Source organism: Phoca vitulina, unplaced genomic scaffold, assembly GCF_004348235.1.
Source record: "Phoca vitulina isolate PV1807 unplaced genomic scaffold, GSC_HSeal_1.0 scaffold12, whole genome shotgun sequence".
NCBI classification, from domain to species: Eukaryota; Metazoa; Chordata; class Mammalia; order Carnivora; family Phocidae; genus Phoca; species Phoca vitulina.
In genome coordinates this window covers 23,845,182-23,866,977 of record NW_022589715.1, presented here as the reverse complement: position 1 = coordinate 23,866,977, position 21,796 = coordinate 23,845,182, and the positions used below count along the sequence as shown (strand labels likewise).

Genomic DNA, 21,796 nt, shown 5'->3' with positions numbered 1-21,796 from the left:
GTGAAGTCCCGGGCACTACAGACTGGAGGGTCACCAAGGGCAAAGAGGGGGACAGGGAGAAAGAGTGAAGCTCCCTCCCCGGCAGGGGAGGGGCGGGCCACGGGCTCCATCCTCAGTCGCTCCTGGGAGGGACCCCGGACAGCCTCCTTCCCCATGGGGCTGTGACCCTGGCCCCTCTCTCGGGTGGCTGGCCAAAATCTGCACTGGAAAAGAGGTCCAGGAAGCCCCAGGCCTGTGCCCCTGACTCAGGCAGCAGGCAGCCCCGAGACTTCAGCCAAACAGGAACCCCTGAAGTCCCAGCCCTGAGCAGGGAGAGTGAACACAGCAGGACGGGGGAGGGGAGGAGGAGAGGGAAATGGCAGGGAGGGATCGGAAAGGCAGCTGGGGGAGTTGAAATATGCAGATGGAGAGATGTGCGTGTGCGAATGCCTGGAGAAAGGAAAGACCCGGAGCCCAGGGAATGAGGGAGGCTGGGGAGCGGCCTCAGGAACCACGGGGGAGGATGTGGCCCGAAGCCCTGCCCCGCTGAGACCCCACGGGCTGGAAGGCGCTGGAAGGCGACCTCCAGGGCGAGGGATGCAGGGCTGGGGCGGGGAGAGAGCCGCCGCACCTGGCTCTGAGTTGGAGGCATTATGGGGAGGATGAATCTCCCAGGCCCGGGACCAACACCAGCTTCCTCCTCAGGAGGGTAAAGCTGGACTGGGAGCCCTCAGCTCCAGGGAAGGTGCAGTGTGTGCGCTGGAGGGGGGGTACACCCTCGGTGCTCCCCCAGGGCTCTGGGCTGGGGGTGGAGGCTCCTCTGCTTCTGACTTGAGACTCTTTCCATTTCGGTCTCGGAGACGGGACACCTGGACATGCTGGGCTCCCTCCCACCTCTCTTCTGCTAGCAGGGACCCCAGGGACCGTGTCTCCCAGTGCTCCCCCCATGAGGAGGAGCTGAGGCCAGAGGCAGAGCCGGGCGGCCGCTGCACCGCACAACAGCTTGTCTCCCCACAGCCGCGCATTCCCTCCGCACTTGGAGCAATCTTAGTTTGCACTCCATTAATTTGCAAGTAGGCTGCTTTGTAAGTGTTCTTTTGTCTTTTCCCCCTGGCTGTCCTGACTCCCTCACCCAACTGGGCTCCCAGAGTGGAGGAGCGGCTGCCCCCATCAGCCATCTCGGCAGAGGCCCTGCCACCAGCGCCCCTGCGGGGAAGGCTGAAGGGTGCTCGGTGGAGCCCTAGCAAGGGAGAGACTCCTCCCGGAGGGCGCGAAACGCAAAGGCCTGCCAAACGAGCCGGTGAGGAGGGCCATGTCCCTGTTCCCCAGGGAGGAAACTGAGGCCGAGGGAGTCTCCTCGACTAGCCTGGCCTAAAAGTGCTGGAGTGGGAACCCCGGATTCATGTTCCTACCCGGAGTCTCAGCTGGCGCTGCTACACGGCCCTGCCCCTCCTGTCACCCAGGCGCGCGTTCCTGGACAGACGTGAGGTTGGTAAGTCTTCGAGGGCACAGACTGGGTCTCGATAGTGCTCAGGGATCCTGAGCTGGGCTCCTTCTCTTCCTCAGAGACCCTCTCACGCACGTCAGACAAGGACTGACCGAATACCGGGTGGCCAGAACCAAATGGCCCACCTGTCTCCGCCTACCTGAGGGCCTTCTTCAGACTCTGAGCTGAGCCAGACACATGGCAGCCGGACTCTGGGCAGATCCCAGGCCGGGAGGTTCAGAACTAGAACAATCCCACACAACTTCCCCAAGCTATTTAAGTCCCCAAACTAACCATCACTCCACGCCACTTTCAGCAAACCCAACTCCGATGCCAACTGGAAAGGCATCACAGCCAACTCCAGGCCCAGGATTCAGTGGCCTTGAAGACAGAAGCCCTACCTTCCTCATTTGCCTGGTGGTCTCCTCTTGTGTACTTGCAGTCACTGGTGTTTGGGGAAAGCCTCAGTTCACGAGGCCGCTATGGACACAAGGGCCGGGACCACCAAAACAATTTCTCTCCCAGGATCTCCCACATGAGATTGGTTTTCCTGAATCATGGTACTCAGCACGCCACACCGCTGCTCAGGTCCCTCCCACGACCCCCCCTCTCTGTGGTGAGGAAGGGACCATCTCCTTGGCTGGACTCAGGGCCCCTCATCTGCTGGCCCCAGTGAGCACACTTTGCTTCCGTCTGGCTAGACTCCTCAATTCCCCACACGATGGACCCACACCCTGCCCAGCCAGCCTTCCACATAAATCCTCCTCTGCTCTCAGAGTCAGCGGCAGCCCTTCTCCAGGCTAGTGCTCCCTCCCCTCAAAGTCACCTTGGGCCTGTTTACATACTGCCCAGTCCCACCTGCAGCTGACTCATGTATGGGTCATGCCCATCTCTCTTATCAAAATACAGGCTTCCTGAAACCAGGACCCCAAGTCTGCTCCTGTGTTGTCTCCATGCAGGGCAAGACCCAAAGACATGCTGATTACGTGATGTGATCTGAAGACCTGAGGCAGCCCGCGTGGTAGGAAGAGCCCACCCAGCTTCGCAGCTCCCAGCTCACTCCTGGCTCTGTTATTTCCTACTGGCTTTACTATAGGTAGAAGATATAACCTCTTTTTGCCTTGTTTTCCTCATCTGTGAAAGGGGAATATTATACTTAACCTCACCATGCTGTTGTGATGGTTAAATGAGATCATTCATTCATCCAACAAACACTAAGCATCTACTATGAGCCAGGAATTGTGCTAGATGCTATGCAGGGCATAGATAAAAAGAATGTACTTGCCTCCATGGAGATGGCATTCTAGTGGACCAGACGGATAACAGACAACTAGATAGAGTCTCCGATGTTGCTAAGTACTACGAATACAAATAAGGCAGTGGAGGGAAGAGGGAGTCATGGGGTTATCTCCATGGGGTGGTCAGGGAGGGACTCTCTGAAGAGCTGGCATTTGGGCAGAGACCTGGCTGAGAGAGGACTGGCAGGTAGTAAGTGCTTAATAAATGTTAGCTGTTATTATAATTCGTACTGTGGGAATAAGAAAGTCCCACTTCCGAGCCTCAGGTAGAGCACCCCTGACCTTGTCCTTATGCCTTGAGGTGCCCCCTCCCAGGCTGGGCCGCCAGGAGAGAGGGAGTGCTCACTGCCTGCCCAAACCTACGTGAAGGTCAGCTCTGGTTCCTCCCTTTGGCCCCTCACCTGCCCTTCTAGCAGCATGTCTTCTTCATGATTCAACCTCACACTCACTAATTAATAGGATCACTCTATCGTCGTTCTTACTATCGTGTTCCCTTCTATCTTTACAGTCATGACAAATACGCGTTCTCAGAACATGCTTTGGAGGAAGGCAGGGAGGTTAGTACTGCTTGTATGTTATAAATGAGAAACTGAGGCTCAGTGAGGTAGTGGGTTGCCTCGTGGCTGGATGCCTGAATAGGGTGGCCCTGGCCCCCAATCTAGTCTTCCTACTATAATCCTCATACTTTCTCTTCACAACAGGCCTTGCGCTGTGCGCTAGTAGAGAACACGTGTGCACACACACCCCCACACACGCACACCCCGGCACTCTCAGCCCCTCCGGGCAGGGCCAGCACTGTCCATCTGGGTATCCTTCCTAGCACCTTGCACGGTATCCTGCATAGTACAAGTCCGGGATTACTTACAGCACCGTTCCAGTAACACTGCCTGGAGTGTCTGAACAAACCGGGGTAGGGCAGGCTCCCAGCTGCTCCCCTGTCCCCTGCCCTGGGCCAGCTGGTCCCCCTTCCCTCCCACCCTCCTCCCCAATGGTGGCCCCTCTCTCCCAGCTGCCCCAACTCACTTCTCCAGCATGGACATGACGATAGGGGGGAGCACCAGGATGGGCATGGGGAGGACCACCCGCGTCAGCGCCGTCTCGAGCAGGGCCTGAGGGGCAAGCAGAGGCTGTGATGAGCAGAGCTCCCAGGGTGGGGGGCAGCCACCTGGCAGTGAACCCCTCTCTGGAGCCCCTAGGTGTGCGTACTGCTGCTAAGCACATCTGGCGGAATGGAATAATTCATGGAATTGCTCATGAAGCCTTATTCCAAACACCAGAAAAAAGCCACCCCCATCTTCCCACCACACAGATTTGAAAAGAGCAGATCCCTGTCACCTGCCACGTGTGGGGGAGGGGTGGCAACACAGAAGCGGCCCCAGGAAGGGGCCTGTGCCCAGGGAGGTGCCTGGGTGGCGGGCGCAGGGGCTGGGGAGGAAGCATATGGAGGACTCGAGATGCTCTAAAAACAAAGCAGGCGCTGGGAGGACCGGAGCAAACAGCTGGGGCCTGCTGAGCCACGTGAGGCTCTTGGTGCTGAAGGAAGACAGAGATTCTGGGATTTACTTTTTTTTTTCCTTTTTGACACCCCTTAAAGACAACGATTTGGAAGATCTTGCATCTCTTGGCTCTGGATGAGAGCCTTTCTTAGTGACAAGAGGTCGGCTTTGTAAGCAGGAAATGCTTCTGCTCAGTGTTTGCTGTGTCTCCACATGGGGTTGCCTGGGTCCTTGCTCTGGGAGTTCCCTGGGGATTCCTGGGGAGTGGGCATGGTGAAGGCGCAGCTCAGAGGCTGTTCTGCACTCTGATGGTCACTGTGGGGAGTTCCTTCAAGTCCACGGGCTCCTGGCCCTCAGAGAAGGCTTGAGGAATGGCTCATAGCTGCCAGGCCCCCCAGGAGCCTTCCCCTAGCCAGCAAGGGGCTGACCCGGCCAAGCTGAGGGAAGCCCAGGGCTGCGGAAGAGCCTGGGCTTCCCTGCTGTGCGCACCACGAGGAGAGTTACTGTGGTTAGCCTCCTTCTCAGCACATCAGGGGCAACACGAGGGCTGGATGGGAGGTGGGGGGTTGGGTAGGAAATTGAGGCTAAATCGCCTTCAAGGATGGATAGGTTCAGGGCTGAAAATTTCTCCCAGGAACCTGGGTCCTTCATGATCAGACTCTGGAAGGCCTGGGAGAAGGTCCCTCCAGTCTGCTGAACAGGCGTGGGAATGATGGGGGTGCCCAGAGCCAGCACAGGAAGCACAGGACGCAGCGCGGGCCCTGGTGTCCCCGAGCCCGTTGCCCCTCACAAGCCTTGGATGGGCACTCACTTTCTCTGAGACCAGTGGGGAGGGGAGCACTGGGACAAGAGAAGGGTCTTCCCCCATCAGGGGATTATAGAGAAGTCCTCGCTGACAGAGGTGAGGCTTGGGGCCCATTGTGGGAGCTGATGAGGGACAGTGGCTGGGGCAGCGGTGAATACTCAGCTATCACGGCTGATCCCCCATGCCAGCACTCAGAGGCCAGAGAAGGACAAGCCACTCATCACCACTCGGGCAAAGGCTGGGAAAGTATGGGGAAATATACCAACGGACTAGAATTTTCTAAAAAAATTACAGTTGCTGGAGTAGGTGAGGCCGGTGAAATGAGAGGTGAAAGAGGGCCTTCTTGCAGCAAGCTGTTCTTCCCCAGACCCCCCTCAGCCACACGGGGTCCCTCGTGAGGTAGCACCTGCAGAAGTGCCTATTCACACCGGATGGTGAGCCACCCGCTCCCACGCTCCCTCCTCTGGCCCAGGAGGCCATGAAGGCCCAGGGAACAGCACCCTAGGTCCAGGGGTGGGGGAAAGAAAGCTCTGGGCGTCTCCTCTGCCCTTTCCAATTAACAGATCAGAGAAGTCAGGTCCTGAGGGGCTTGGACAAGAGATGGGATGTCTTGCAGTGGCGATGCGGGATGGAGAGAAGGGGGGACTGTGCAGGGACAGGTGTGGCTGGGGCCAGACCTGGAGGCCCAGGGCTCATGCAGATGGGAGGCAGGGTGGGGCAAGGAGGGCGGAACCAGAGGACAAAGCAAAGGTGCTGTGCACAGAAGCCCCTGAGGAATGAACCCCTCTCCTAGCCGCTGGCCTCCCCACTGGCCCCCTGAGCCCCCGGATGACCCACGTGTCTGGCTGCAATCTTGGAGGAGCCCACGAGGTTGCCATCACCATCCAGGACATCGATGCCTTCCTCCAGCTCCCCGTACCGCATCAGGACCACGTTGCAGATGTTGGCACTGGCTGGAGAGAGGGGAGGGGGGGATCAGGGGGCACGAGTGAAAGGAGAGGATGCCGTTCTAGCCGGTGGAGAAAGCCACTGGGATGCACCCAAGCCTCCCTGCCTCTAGCAGCAACAGTTCCAGCAGCAAGGGTCGAGTCTGCGTTCAGACACAGTGGGTGAAGTTATGGTTCTGCTGCCCGTCTGCCCCCCAGCCTGCTGAGGGATTTGGGGGCCCTTGAGAACCTGGTGAGCAAAGGCAGAAAAAAACCAGTGTGAGGGAGGAAGGGGACAGGGTTCAGGAGCTAGAGAGCGACTAGTTATCAAGGGAGCTGCTTGCCTGTCCCCGGGGGGTGGGCCTGGCAGGCAGGTGAAGTGAACGCCCATCTGCCAGGGCTCCCTGGCTTGAAGACACCCCGCCAGTGCCCCATGTTCCGTCATCAGCAACTCAGTCCCTCGGGCTGCCTTTCTGGGCATTTTCCTGAGGTGGCAGCCCCCCGCATTCAGCCCTTTGCTCCTCAGAGCCACTCAAGTTCCCAGAGATTTGCTGCTCTGACAGCAGGTGCCAGAGCAGGCAGGAACCTCAGTGCTCACCCAGCGCCACCCCCTCATCATATGGATGGAAAAGTGAGGCTCAGGGGAGGGGGGTGACTTATCTGAGGTCACACAGTGAAGTGGGACAGAGCTAGCCCTTTGGGTACCTGGGAGATGGGGGTCAGGGGGCGGGGTCAGGCAGAGCTAAAGGCCGACCTTCTACAGTCTCACTTCAGATGGTTGGGTTCCCTCTCTTGGCTATGAGATCATGACAGATCCTGGCTCCTTAGTTAAACACTGGATGCCAGAGTTTGGGGGGCCACCCATCAGCTGGTGGCTAGCCCCAGGAGTCTCCCTCTGCTTCTCTCACCTGGAACTGGCGGGGCTGGGCCCGGGGCCCGGGGCAGGGCCGCTGCAGCGCTGACCTCGCCTGACCTCCTCCAACCCTGCTCCAGGATAAAAGTGGGGGGACTTGAGGGTGGTGGGCGGGTGGGGAGTGGGGGGGGTGACAAATGTGGAGGCCGCCTGCTTCACTCCTCCCCCAAAAGCGCCTTGCTGTGTTTAAAGTTTTAATTTTTGCTAATTAATGTCAATTAATTTTGTATAATGAGTGTTTAATTTTGGGGAGTGTGTGAGCCTGGGAGCGACTGCAGTTCTGGGCTGTGAACGCTGATTAGCATCAACACCTGCTGCTTCCCCACTCCCTCCAGTGGGGGGGCACTAGGGTTTGGGGAGCTGCAGGGCTGCAGGGCCTAGTGGGCAGGTGGAGTGGGAGGAGGACCGCAGATGCTCCTGGTGCCTGAGCCAAGGCTGGGGGGCAGGCGGCGAGGGCGCTTGCAGCTGGGGGACGGGGTGCTGCAGGTGAGGGGTGGCTTGAGACCCTGGGGGTCTCTGAGCCTCAGTCTCCCATTTCAATACAGTGGAGAGAGAGGTGGAATAAACAGAGGGGAAGACCAAGATGCTCTGCAGTCTTTGGAGAAGAAAAGCAGGAGACCAAATACAGTGCTAAAATGTATTTACAGCACATACGCCATCTTTGAGTAGCTCTTGTGTTTCCACACGACACTCAGCCGCCGTGGTAGCCACGGGCAGACCTCTTCGGCACCGGATCCCTCCTGCCCTCACAGCAGCACCGCTCACCCGCCTCACACAGCCAGGGGCGAGCTTGTGAGACATCTGGCAAGGTTTGGAGACATTTTTGATGATCATAACCTGGCGTGGGGGGGTGGGGATGGGGGGTGGCTACTGTCATCTAGTGTGGAGAGACCAGAGGTGCTGCTAAACATCCTACAAGGCACAGCCCCCACCACAAAGAATTATCTGGTCCAAAACGTAAGTAGTGCTGACGTTGAGAAACCCTTGTATTCCACAGAGACTGACAGAAGGCGGAAGGTGAAGCTGAGGTAAGGAAGGAGAGGTTGGGAGCCCGGATTTGGGGCCAGCTGGGCTTGAGTCACAGTCCTGGCTCTGAATCTCCCCCTCCTCATGCCCAGAGGTGAGCTCCTGCCAGCCCTGGGTGCCCGCGGCCCAGGGTCTAGGGTCCAGAAGGGCCCCCGAGTGGCCTTGGGAAGTGGCCACCTGGCCTGCGTGTTAGTGCCTCGCCCTCTAGTGGCGGCAGGACCACTCTGCATCCCTCACACCTCGGGGGCTGCCAGGCCCTTGGTTCCCAGGAGACCCAACAAAACCACTGGAGAGGGCATTGGGGTTTTCTGCCCTGAAAGGCATCGATCTCTGCCCTCTGAGAACCCCTTACATCACTGCCACACCAGCACCACACCAGCACCCCCGCTGCAGGAAAGGCAAAGCTAAAGGATTGTGGTCCAGGTGATGAGCAGCTGCCTGAAGTCAGGAGTCACCAGCTCATTCTGCAACCCAAAGCATCCACCCTTACCAGGCTTCTCTGGATATAAAAGGAGGGGCTGCATTTAGCATCTCTATGGGATCTCTGGGCACTGGCTGAGCTCACATGGAATGTCAGCGTCTGCACCCAAGCCCCCACCAGGTTAGGGGAAGCCAGGGACAACTGAAACATCTCTAGCCCTGTGTGGCGCGCACGTGTGTGTGTGTGTGCGCGCACAGGTGCAGGAGACAAAGAAGAGAGTATTTAGAGGTGGTGGTCAACCAGTCCCAGACTCATGATGGCATCTTGCTCGCTCTCTGCAATTTCCAAATGTAAAATGTAGCCACAGCAGACAGAGTAGGACTTTGGTTCAAACACAAAACCACTTGGGATGAAACATACAGCAGGAAAAGAAGTGAAAACCCAGTGTCCTTCCCTTCAGCCCCTCCAGGACAATTTAGGCATGAGAAAGCCCTCTCCTCATCTAAGCTGCCTGGATGGAAAAAAAGACAGAAAAACCCTAAAAGCCACCCTAAAATGATGGCACCCCCCAGCTCCCTCCCTCAGAACGCCCACAGTTCTTCCTGCCTACTCAAACGCACATGCCCTGTAATATCTTCTGTTGGCCGTATACACTGGTGGTCCATTTTATTGAGCACCTGCTGGATGCACAGGTTCCTAGCTCCCCCTGTCTTTGAGCAATGAGAACATGAGATGGTTTCCGTGATTTCATTTCCATGATCTCCTCCAGAACATTCATTTCTGCCATATTCCTTTCAAGCCTCCCTGGTCCCTCCTATCCCACTCCTGGCAAGTCCAGCTCCCAAGTCACGAGCACTGAGAGCCTAAGCAAATGAAAAAGAGAGAGAGAAAGAGAGACCAACCGTGGGCCATGGGTCTCCTTTCTAGTACACCAGCAAGATCTATTATTGACAGTATCAGCAGGTTAATTAAGCAGTCTGTTAGTGATCATGTTAAGAAAGCTGGCACGTTTTCAACTCGGACTGACGCCATTCAAGACTCAGGATAACTGATGTTAGAGCTATGCTGAGAGATGTCACAAGATGAGAGAGGGAGATCGCTTCACACTGATGGCAAGCTCAGTGTCAAGTCCTGAGGAAAATATGCTCTTGACTGCTGCAGATGTTCTCACATCAGACCCATCGTGATGCAAAATCATGCAGATTGTGAACAGCTAATGAAGCACCCCGTGTAAAAGGGACAGTGTGGGGAAGAAGAAAGAGCAGTAGACAGAAAGGCAAATGTGCAAAAAGAGTCCTCAAAAAGAAGACGACGGGGGAGCTTGCCCCCTGATCCAGCACAGGAACAGACGTGTGGACCGGCGGAGTTAGGAGTCCAGAAACACACCCACCCGTAGGGGGAAAGGAGTCTGTGGTAAAGCGGTTACATCAGCTCCCAGGAAAGGACCATTCAAACGCGAAAGCGAAGCGATGGGCTATGGGGCTATTCCTTTGGGGAAAACAAAATATCTTCACTCCTTGGTTCTAAGATGCATTTCCCCACATTTTAATGTTTCAAAAGTCATGATGTGCCTTATAACGGACGGCAGGGTGGGGGCAGAGGAAACCTGTGCATGTGTAAACTTTGCCACGTGTAGAGGTTCATTCAAGTGTCACCTCAGCTACCCAGAGCAGTCTGCACAGAATCTGAACTTAAACTTAGATTCCTAATTGTTGCCTAAAACATCTTTTTAGAACTTACACTATAATGGAGCACGGACATGAAAAGTTATTGTACATGCAGAAGATCGTCTGCCAGATACCAGGCAATGCAATTAAAGACAGCAGAAATTGCCAAACCATAGATAGCTACCCTAAAGAAATGCTTGCCCATATGCACAAAGAGACATTTACAAGGATGTTAATTATAGCACTGTTTGTAAGAGCAAATAATTAGAAACAACCTAAATGTCCACCATTAGGGAACTCACATGGGAAGATCTCCAAAACAAACTTATATGAAAAAAGCTACTGAGTATGTACAGGATGATTTACTATATGTAAAACCCCATAACTGGGAGGCACATACGGTGGGCCCATAAATCCACAGGTAACGTTTTGGAAGGTTCACACCTCATACAGTGATCCCCTTGGGAAGGGAACTAAATTTAGGAATTAGGAGTTGTTGAAAGACTTCTACCTTTTTTTACCCTGTTTTTCTAAATACCATTTGAATTTTTACAATGAGAATCCAATCGTGCTTTACTTGTCTAAGAAGTGAGAAGAAATTGCCAAACTTCCTAAAGTAGATCATAAACATTTGAAAGCCAGCAGGGATTGGTGTGACCTTCTCACGGTTCCTACATGTCTGTGGCTATAGGTGGGAAACTTCCTAAAGAAGCTGATTGACTTCAGGAATAGTTTTTCCTTCAGGTGAAGAAAAAAATGAAACCACAAATATAACCAAGTAGGAAATGCAGACCAAAAAAAAAAAAGTCCCCAAATTCTTTTATATGCTTTGAAATTATACTGTTGGTTTTAAAGGGGCCAAAAGGGTCAAGACTAGAAACAGGGTGACAGAAAGCAGTGGTGGGCCGTGATGCTGTGTTTAACAACCGAAGTCCAAAAGAGAAGTGGAAAAGGTAAGCAGGACTCAGACTCAAACTCCATGATCTTGAAGAAAGTGGCTCAGATCGGATGTGTAGTGAAGGCTTGTTCACTCCTTCGCGTGAGCAGGAAATACAGTCCTCTCCCCTTCTGGAAGGCTACTGGAGTAATGCCCCTTTTAACTGAGGCATCTGAGGATTGAGAAATAGGGCATCTGATATCTGTGAATCATATTTGAAGACATGGGAAGCTGGGAAAATATATTTTATGTGACAAAGAGCCGCTACTACTCATCAACAGAGGGTCATGGTGACTGACTCCCAACAACTACGCTACCCCCAGAGGAGGAGTCTTAACTAATTGTGATAAATCCCTCCCTTGCCAGTGATGGACTGAGGAGGGGACATGTGACCAGCCCAAGCCAATGACAGATGTCTGCAGGGGACTTCTGGGAAAGGTCTCCTCTCATTGAAGAAGCAGGGGCAGGCAGGGCCTCCTGACGTCTGGGCCGTGGTGGGTCCGCATGTGGTGCTTGGAGGTGCTGCTGCCATTTTGGGACACGAAAGGGGCCAGTCTGCAGCTGAAGCCCCTGGCAGGCCCCAGAGGTGGAAGGAGGGGCCCCGGGTGCCTCACTCGGCATTCGACCTTTGTGAAGTAATACATTCATTTATTACTTAAGCCCGTTTGAGTCTGGTACTTCTGGCCAAAAACATTCATAAAATGTATAAAGAGCTGTAACAGTTATTAAGAAAAAGGTACAGTCATCAAAATCACCAAAATATTCGAGTAGGAATTCTTAAAAGAAATAGTAAAAATTCAGTGAACATGAACTCAATCTTACTAAAAGTCAAAGATAGAGTTTTTAATCTAGAGGAAAATCTATCTGCAGGTGTTCTTTGGATGTGTTGGAGACTAATCCTCATTGGTTAAGTGGTTTACGAATAGTGTGCGGCTCGTTTTCTCACTTTGTTGATGGAGACTTCTGGCATATGGTGTAACATGTCATCAAATAAGCAATCCTTTCCCCTCTGGTATGCACTTTTTGTGTCATCAAGAAACTCTGCCCCTCCCCAGTGTTCATCTCTATTTTCTTCTAGAAGCTTTAACATTGTACTTTTCACATTTAGGCCTTTAATCTCTCTGGAATTTATTTTTGTGTATGGTATGAAATAGGGATCTCCTTTTCTCTCTCTCTTTTTTAAGATTTTATTTATTTATTTGACACAGAGAGAGAGAGAGAGTACAAGCAAGGGGAGTGGCAGGCAGATGGAGAGGGAGCCCAACTCAGGGCTTGATCCCAGGACCCTGGGATCATGACCTGAGCCAAAGGCAGATGCTTAACAGACTGAGCCACCCAGGCGCCCCCTTTTCTCTCTTTTCTATTTGAAAACCCAAAAGCCCAATAAAGTTAAGAAAATTTCTCAACCATTCTGGGAATTGGAAAAATGCAAATTAAAATGAGAAAAGAACCATTTCAGATGGACAAAAATTTTTCAAGATCGGTAACACCAAATGTGGGGAAACCAAAATGTAACGCTTGCAGGCGGAGTAAAAAGCCAGTATGCTCATTTGGCAATACTTAGCAAAGCTAGGTGTGCGCGTGCCCTCTGACGTGGCCATTCCATTTCTAGGTATCAAGGCTCAACTGGTGACCCTCAACACTGGCTGCACACCTGAAACGAAATCTGAGGGACGGTCCAGATCTCTGCATTTTTTAAAGCCCCCCCCAGGGGGCTGTTTGAAAACCTCCCCACTGGAGAAGCTCCTACTTGTGTGCACAGGGACACACATACAAGGTTGTATAGTATGGTACTATTGCGGCCCTTAGAATACATTAAGATTTGGGGCGCCTGGGTGGCTCAGTTGTTAAGCATCTGCCTTTGGCTCAGGTCATGGTCCCAGGGTCCTGGGATCGAGTCCCACGTTGGGGTCCCTGCTCCACGGGAAGCCTGCTTCTCCCTCTCCCACTCCCCCTGCTTGTGTTCCCTCTCTCGCTGTGTCTCTCTCTGTCAAATAAATAAATAAAATCTTAAAAAAAAAAGAAAAGATACACTGAGATTTTAGGACAGCCCTATAAAGGCATCTAAAACTTATTGAGGTTAAAATGCAGTTTACAGAACAGTACACATGGTATGATCTCACTTACATTAAATATCTATTTATATAGGCATATTTATGTTATGTAGAGATACAATAAATAGAGATTGCTACATTTTTAGATGTTTACTCAAATTTGGAGGGATATACACAGACTTACCCTGGAGAGCAAAGTAGGATTGTTACTTTAGAAAACGATCATATTATCAGGGGGAAAAAACAGAACCATTTTTATTAAAACAAAAACAAAAACATTCCAGTGGCAACCAGGAGACGAGCTCCCATCTTGGGTCCAGAGTGACACTGGACAAAGTTCTCCCCAAAGTAGTTCTCTACTTCCTCTCTCTCTCTCTCTCTCTCCTATTTTGTGGGTTGTATGTGCACACAGTAAATAATTCAAATTGTGTAGAAGGGTAAATAATAAAATCAGTCTCCTTCCAACCTTTGACCCTTAGCTTCCCCGACACCCTCTCCAGAAGCGACCACTCTAGCCAGGCTCTCGTGTCCCTGCCAGACACAGTCGATGTATTTACAAGTGGACATGGGTGGACATCACCACCTGAAACACACATACACACACACTCACGCGAGTCACACCGGAATACAGTCCCAGCCCTGCCTTCAGAGGAGGGATGATTATCAAAGAGGGACGTGCACCCTAACATTTGCCTGATGTCATGATATTCCCCAATATTCCACCCAAAAGGCAGGGGTACATGACACAGATTTTCTTTTAAATAGCTTGAGAATTGGGAGAGAGTTTCACAACCCATACTAAAGTGTCACAAACTCAGGACTGGGAATTTCGGGACTGAAAAATCAGCCTGTAAATTTAGGTGTAGGCTGACTCTGAAGTTCAGGATCTCTTCATAAAAGATTCCTGCTAACACATTCATCTTCTGGAAAACTCCCTTTATCACAGCTGCTCCGAGCTTAAAATTCAGCGGTTCCCTATTAACCATAGGATAAAGCTCCAACTCCAAGCTAACGCCCAAGGCCCCAGTGGCCCTCTACCCTGGCCCTTCCCCCACAGGCCCGGCCCACCCCGGCCCCCCTATTCTTCCCGCATTCATAACCCCCTCCCCTGCCTTGGGCTTCCCACCTTCTCTGCTTCTGGATTTCGGTCATTATAAAATCTCTGACCCGGAAGGCCATTCATTCAATAAGCATTCACTGAGCGCCCACTGTATGCCAGGTCCTGGGCCAGCTGCCCAGGAACAGGTGACTTGATCACACGGGAGTGCCCCTCACAGCTTTTTGGGCCAGGCTGCTACTTGGGCGCTTCCCTAACTGGGGGGTCAGGCAGCTCACTGCAATAACAGGCTGTCAGTTTTTCAGAAGATCCTGCTGCTATTGCTGGACTCCTACTTATGTGTAGAGCATCTCTTGACGGGTGGAGTCCAGAACTAAACAGACTCCTTTGTTCTGGGGTCTCTGTTTCTAGTAATGCAGCTGAAGTCTGAGTGAGCCTCCTCAGAGCCATACACCACACTGCAGACCTATTCTGAGCATACAGCCCACAAAATCCCTGGATCTTTATCCTAAGCACTCTGGCCAAGTCAGGTCTTGGGCAAGCCTACACTTGTGTAGCTACATTTTTTTGAACAGCAAGCCTTACATCAAAACTTGCAATCTTAGATCCTGCACCTCTTGCCCACGAATTCACAATCACTGCCAAGTTGCTGTGCCTGTTCCTTGAATGTGACCAATGTAGTTCTAACGGAAAGGGACAAGACTGAAGACAGAGCCCTAGGACACACCACTAGAGACTTCCCTCTGGCTAACTTGGCCTTCCTACCCATGTGCTCTTGGGCCCTGACACATACTGGGGGTCCATGTCAGCTCTAGGGCTGCTCATGCTTACAACACCCAGCCCAGCCCACCCATCCTTCCAGATCCAACCCAGAAAGGTTGGAGAATGTGACCCGGATGACCTGGTAAGGTAGCTCATTGGTCATCCTCCCTAGGCTTGCCAACTGAAAGTGTGAATGATGGTGTTAGAGAAAACTTACATAAGAAAATAGAACAGTCAAAAAAAATTTTTTTTAATGAAAAAAAAAAACAAAACAAAACCCAGAATGAATGTCCAAGCAGCCATAGAATGTGGCCACCAATGTCATCATGGTGGGGTTTCACGATGAGTACCCAATTTCAAAGCCTTTCTGCCCAAGCACTCATTTCATCACTGAACAAACCCACACTGAACACTGTGTTTCAAGCACAGGGTGAGCCTGGGGGTTGGGGATGAATGAGAGCCAGTCCCTGTCTTGGGGAGCTCACAGTCTGATGAAGGAGGCAAACTCAGGAACAAAATGGGCGGTTCTGGGTTACACATAGGCACACACAGGGTGCTGTGGTCTAACCCTAACTGGGGCTACCAGGGAGGGCTTCTTGGAGGAGGTGGTGTCTGAGCTGAGAAACAAAGGCCGGGCAGTCAAGAGAAGGCAGAAGATGGGGCTGAGGTAATGGGAAGAGCAGGGATTCCAGACAAACAGGGCACGTGTGCAAAGGCCTGGGGCCCCCGAGAAAGGCAGACGGGAGGTCGAAGATTCACCACAGCTCCAAAGGAGTACGAGCAGGGGCCAGGTCAAGGAAAGGACCCGAGGAGCCTCAGGGCTGTGGACGCCACATTATCACTGACCTGGATGGAAGGAACGCACGTCATGAGGCCCAGCCGATACAGGTGCACGCTGCTGTCCTCTAACCACAGGGGATGAGGGATGGAGGGGGGCAGGACTAACCCTTGGGGCTTGGGCACACAGCCGTGGCCACCTCCCAGACAAGGCAAGCCAGGCGGCTTGAACACCAAGCGGGGAGCCGGGAAGGGGAAATCAATAGCGACCCCTGCGGCCTGGGGGTGAAGGGAGCAAGCAGATGCGGTGGGTCAGATGTGTGGACAGAAGACCTTCTCCCAAAGACTGCCCAGACATCCCGAGGAGCAGACCCCCTGGTGAATGCAGAGATTTTTTTCCTGGTGATGAAATAAGCGGTGACATTTAACGTAAGGGCCTGCTGAGGACAGCGCAGGAAGAAGTCATTTCCCGGCAAAGGGAAGATGAGGCTGGCATTTTGGCCCATTCAGGAAGGTTAGTCCCTGCACAGGGAGCCGGCTGGCCGGGGCTGAGGCTCAGGCCTCCCGAGGGAGCTCAAAGCCCACATAGGGGTCTTTCTTAGCACCCGATACAGCCTGTCCCCTGCTCGGTATGGATGCGCCAGGCAGCCGGGGGGTGGGGGTGACCTTCAGGGCTTCCTTCCTTCCCTCTCCCCTGCACACACGTACGCAGAGCCTGGTACAGAGATGTGCTGGCCTGGGGACACCTGGGGATCCCCACCTCTGGGCCCCTGGCTAAAGGCCCTGCCCCATGCACACCTCTCCCTCTCACCAGTGCCCCCTCATGGCACCTGCGACCCTGCATTCCTCCCACTGGTCACTCCTGCCAGCTCCCAGCCCAAGGCCTCACGAGAAGGCTGTTTGCGGGGCCTGCCTCTCCCGGAATGGACTCTGCTCGTGGAGACTGGCAGCTGGACCTGGGGAGGGGGGTTGTTTTTCCAATGCCTCCTCGACTGACCTTTCATTACACTGTTTGCCCAGCTCCCCAAACCATTAACTCCCACCTCACAGCAACCATCAATTAATGGAGGGCCTGCTCTGAGCTCAAGCTCCTGAACACAATTAAGCGTGACAGTCCACAAATAAGAAAGAACTGGAGAATTAATTAAGGTCTAAACAAATTAATTACCAGTCCCCAATCGATTCCGATGCCAGCACACATGCTCCTGGGCTCACCATCTTTCCTAACATCCATGTATAAATAGAAACCGAGATTTCCCACATGATTGCTGCTCTGGACCAGGGCACAGCAAGGCTCTGAAACCACCATGAGGGACAGAAGGGCTCAGTGAGCGTCCTCAGGGCTTCTCAGTACTCAGCACACGTGCGTGCATGCACATACATACAACCCTGGCTGAAAAACCAGAGGTGGGGTGCCCCTGGTGGGGTGCCTCTGGACCACATCCCTCAGTTTCTCAGCTACGTGGGTGAGGGGTTATTCACGTGGGCTGGAAGTAGCCTGGGCTGGGCCTTTGAGGCCCGGGCTGTAGCCAACGCAGGATAACTTTCAGAGAGTCTGAATACGTTTATTCTTCTATAAAATGGGGATGGCTCGCCGCCTTGCCTTGGGTCGTCCCAGAGAGACAATGTGGGGAATGAGGGGGAACGAAGGCCTGCTGGGGAAAACATGGAGAGTGGTGGGGCCCCTGCAGACCCAGGGGAGGCCTGCAGTCTGTCACAGACATCCCAGTGGGGAGGGGCTGAAGTGGGGTCTGGTCCAAGGCCAGAGAGGGGGTAAAGGCAGTGGAGTCAGGTGGGGGAACGAGGTGTCCTGTGCCCAGAGTCTCAGGTCTCTTTCTTGGGCAGCATGTGGGGCCCAGTGAAGGGAGATGTCCTCCTATCTCCCAGACTGTAGGCTGGAACAGGGCAGAACTCGCTGGGCAGGGCAGAGGGAAGAAGCAACAGATCCTGGGAGCCTCCTCCTTCCCTGAACCTGAGTTCACAGTCTGGCCAGGAGGGAGGGAGTGGGGAGGCCCTTTCAGGGCCCTTCCCTAACTAAGATCCCCTTCTGCTCTACACTCACCCCCCACCCTAAGCCCCCACACACATCCCAACAATTAGGGCTTAATCCTATCACTTCAACCTACTCCCTGTGAGCATGCATGGCTCCGTGAGTCCTGTCTCCCCATCATGCCAGGGGTCTGAAGGGACAACAGACCCTCCATCAGCCAGAGCAAGTCCTGGGCAAGCTTCTTGGTGGCCTTGATGTTGGCGTGGCGTGGCCTGGCCTGGTCTAGCCCGCCGTGGAAAGCAGGGTGAATGCCTGGAGGGACCGAGGCCCTGCCAGCATGCAGTGAGGCCTAGAGAAGCTGTCTAAGCCTGAGAATAAGGTGAAGGGTAGCCAAGTGCAGGGGCTATATGACAGCCTGAGAGAACAAGGGGCCCCAAAGCAGGTGGGGGGCATGCTTGTTCATCCTGCACACCACTGTGTTGGCGTCTACCAGGGGAGTCAGCAGGTGCCATTTGCAGATGGGCCTGGGAGAAAATCGGGGGCCAGGGAGGTAGAAGCCTCCATGTGGGCGAGGAGAGACCCGGGCTAGGGGTGGAAGGGAGGCAGGCACACAGCCAGGACTCGGGCAGCAGGCCTGAGGAAGTAGCCAGAGAGGATCTGCTGCTCTTAGGATCCTGGCAAACTAGGACTATCAGGACTGCAAACCACATTGTGTGCAACCTGTGCGACTGGCTAGGGATATGTGGGATCTCAAGACCCCTCAACAGTGGCTGGACCTGCAGGTTCCTCTCGGATAAGACAGGAGGAGAATCAGGCTGGAGCCCAAAGACGGACAAGTCAGAAAGTCTCAGGTGGGGATGGCAGACAGGGTCAAACCTGAAAGCGGGGTCTTTCCTCCTGAAGGAGCTCCAGAGGTTAAGACCAGCCCCAAGGTCATACAGCAAGACGGCCGGCAGAGCAAGGCTAGAATGGACCCCTGGCAAAGTCCTTGTCTGCACAGCTTGTCTCAAGGACAGATTACATCTCGGCCGAGTCCCAGATCCAGTCCAGTGCAGCTAAGAGCTGCCACCTTCTGAGGCTGCAACTGACCCTCCAGCCCAGGAGAGTGAGGAACGCAAGATCGGCAGGCTTGTTCGCTCAATTACACCCCTTAACAAAGTCAGATCTAAAGAGTTATTCCATTAGTGGCCCATGCCAGAAATAGCTGCGAGTTCATTAAAAGTGTGGAGTTGCTATAGCAATTATCTGGGTCAGCTGAGGCTCACCCGGGCAGCTGGTCCTGCGAGTTCATTAGCCTCTGGCCATTAAGGAGGTGGGGCTGCCAGGTAATGATCTCCCACCTTCTCACAGGGGCTTTGCAGGTGCTCCAAAGCACTATCCTATGAATGGAATCCGGTCTGTGGTCTCGTTTGATCCTCCCACGGCTCTGGGTTGTAGGAAGGTAGGTACCCGAGCTCCCATTTTACAGGTGGGGAAGTTGAGCCCTGAAGGTGAAGCATGAGATTGAGACCAGGAACCTGAATCTGACTCTGGCTCTTCAGACTGAGCCTTCACACCCAGGAGGTCACATGACCTCACACCGCTCCTGGGCTGGCCCCCATCTTTGTCCTCTGGCATCAAATGGGGAGCTTGGTGTCAAGGTTCAAGTGTATACTTCTCTTTTGATGACCAATCATGTACTGCCTCATGCTTCTGTCAATGTTGTTTCTTTTTCAGTTTTTAAAAACTTTTACTGCAGCGCCCTCTCCCCAAGCAAGGCAGGGGGTTTCTCAAGAGCCGGGCTGGGCTTGATGGGATGGCTCAGAGGCTCCAAGACCAGCAAAGTCTCGGCTGAAGGCAGCGAAATCCCTTTCACACACACGCATGCACCACAATTACCTGACTATGAATGGAGGCCTCCAGAGCCTCAATGGTCCACAATACCCAAGGGCTCAGAACACTAGACTAGACGGAGCTTTGGGCCTTCTTTTGCGCCAGGAATCCCTGTGATGGTCACAGGCCAGGAGATGCCTGAGCCCCCCTCCAAATAGTGTCCCCAAATGGGTGAAACAAAACATACAGGATTATAAAGGGATTATATTGGAATACATGAACAAAATATTTTTTCATTGTGGTATAGTAACAGGTGTGCTCTTTAATTAGTGAATTAAAAAACAAGACCTACCAGTGGATTGAATAAATATCCTAATTTTGAGTTAGTGTTGCACACAAACAATATTTTAGAATCCCTGTAACAACTGTAATGAGATGTGAAAATATCTATGATTTCTACGGGTGAAAAAGCCACAGCTCTTGCTTGTTACTGTGGCTTGCTGCCTACCTTCACAACGGAAGGATATGTTAAATTTCAGGTAGAGGCTAGTGTAGCCAAGTTCATAGGATCCACTGCATTCTATCTACTAGCCTGTGGGTGGCCGGGGGCTAATCCCGGTGCTAAAAGCAGGATCTCGGTCACAGGGCTTGTCAGCGGGGGCCCCCGTCACCCTTACTTCTGTCCACCCATGTTTTGCTCTAGTCGCCCACACCAGGAGACCCCCGATGTCAGAAGCGGTCTGGAAAGGCAGTCCAGCTCCCCAAGAGCCCTGCAACCCCGCACACGCAGGTGTGACACCCACATGCCTGTCCACGCGTGCGGGCACCTCGGCGCAGGTGCAGGTCTTACCTACAGCGGGGAACGGCACAAATCTCTGGACAAGAAGGCGGGTGGCTGGGGTGAACTTGTTGGCTTTCTGAACCAGGACATTAAGGCCCACCTTAGGAAGAGAGAAGAGAACGTGCATGCGTGGTGTTGCAGGGGACTGGCAGGCTGGGGCAGGAGCAGAGAGTGAGCGGCACCATCTGCCCCGGACCCCAAATCCTCAGCGTCGCCTGTTCCAGTGCCACTATGCACAGCATCACACGGCCCAGTCACCCCAGTTAGCCAGCCCGGGAGGGAGGCGGAGGGGAAAGCCTCAGCCACACACAGACCCGCACACACGCACACAACCTCTCTGAGGAGAAAGGAAAGGCCGCCGTTAGAAGAACACAGAATCGGCAAGTAAATGAAGCGCAGGAACCCTCACTCCCACCTCAGCCTCTAAGCACCCCCTTTCTCGGGCCCCACTGTGGGCTCAGGCACAGGCCTAACCACCAGGGCTCAGGAGAAGGAGATCCACACACCTGCCCACAGGTGACCACCGAGCTAAGCAGAGCTTAGCCAGGGGTGCTGTGCACATCCTGGGCTCATGTCCTCTTTTCTTAGACCCCAGCCCCCTCACTTGGCCTGGGACACTGGGGTCCCCCTTGCCTTCACCTTGGGCACTCCCTACTCCATTCCGTCCCCCATGCTGTCTTTTGTCCTTCTAGAACACAGGTCCAACCATGTCTACCACGACCAGTTCCTCCCATGACTTGTGTGAAAAGGTGCAATCTCCTTCACGCGGCTCCCCTACTCCCCTAACACCCTACCTTCTCCTTCCGGGAATCCAGCTGACTGCTCACCAGATGCTATGGGAGCTTTCCCGCCTTGGGGCCTTTGCCCATGCTGGTCCCAATGCCCCAAATGCCTTCCTTCTCTACCCAGTCCACATCTGTTCTGTAAGGCCCACCTCTGAGCTCTCCCTCCAGTGACTTTCTAACAGTGGGAGTCACTGAACCTTGCCCTGCCTCAGTTTCCTTATCTGTAAAAAGGGATGGTAATATCTACAGCATCCCAGGGCTGCTATAAGAATGTATGTAAAGTGGGGGCGCCTGGGTGGCTCAGTCGTTAAGCGTCTGCCTTCAGCTCAGGTCATGATCCCAGTGTCCTGGGATCGAGCCCCGAATCGGGGTCCCTGCTCAGCGGGAAGCCTGCTTCTCTCTCCCTCTCCCACTCCCCCTGCTTGTGTTCCCTCTCTCGCTGTGTCTCTCTCTGTCAAAAAAATAAATAAAATCTTTAAAAAAAAAAAAAAAAGAATGTATGTAAAGTGTTTAGCATGAGCTTGGGGCGTAAGAGACCTCAGTAAATGAAGCTATGTAAGAATGTCGCCTCTCCCAGGCAGGAAGCTGCTTCCTCACACGTCCCCAGTCCCTCCTCCCCAGCACTCAGTTCACTGCTCATGATCTGATGCCCCTGCGGGACTGGGAGGCGGGACCATGCCTTTCTCCTCTTTGTATGACTGGCACTCAGGACAGTGGATGGCATGTAGTACTTGCTCAATAAACTGGGGACTGAGGAATCCGTG

At 53.5% G+C, this 21,796-nt stretch overlaps 1 protein-coding gene across 7 annotated transcripts in view; it reads right to left on the bottom strand.

The window, feature by feature from the left end:
• The window catches only part of SFXN5 (sideroflexin 5), a 113,195-nt gene that overhangs the window by 20,829 nt on the left and 70,570 nt on the right, over positions 1-21,796 (bottom strand). For 6 of the 7 annotated variants that reach the window (XM_032410704.1, XM_032410703.1, XM_032410705.1 and 3 more), the window contains 3 exons: positions 20,257-20,347; positions 5,902-6,017; positions 3,787-3,872 (listed from right to left, as the gene is read on the bottom strand). In XM_032410704.1, the coding sequence (XP_032266595.1) occupies positions 3,787-3,872; positions 5,902-6,017; positions 20,257-20,347 (293 nt within the window). The remainder of the gene's footprint in view (positions 1-3,786; positions 3,873-5,901; positions 6,018-20,256; positions 20,348-21,796) is intronic. The other variant, XM_032410709.1, reaches the window with a different exon arrangement.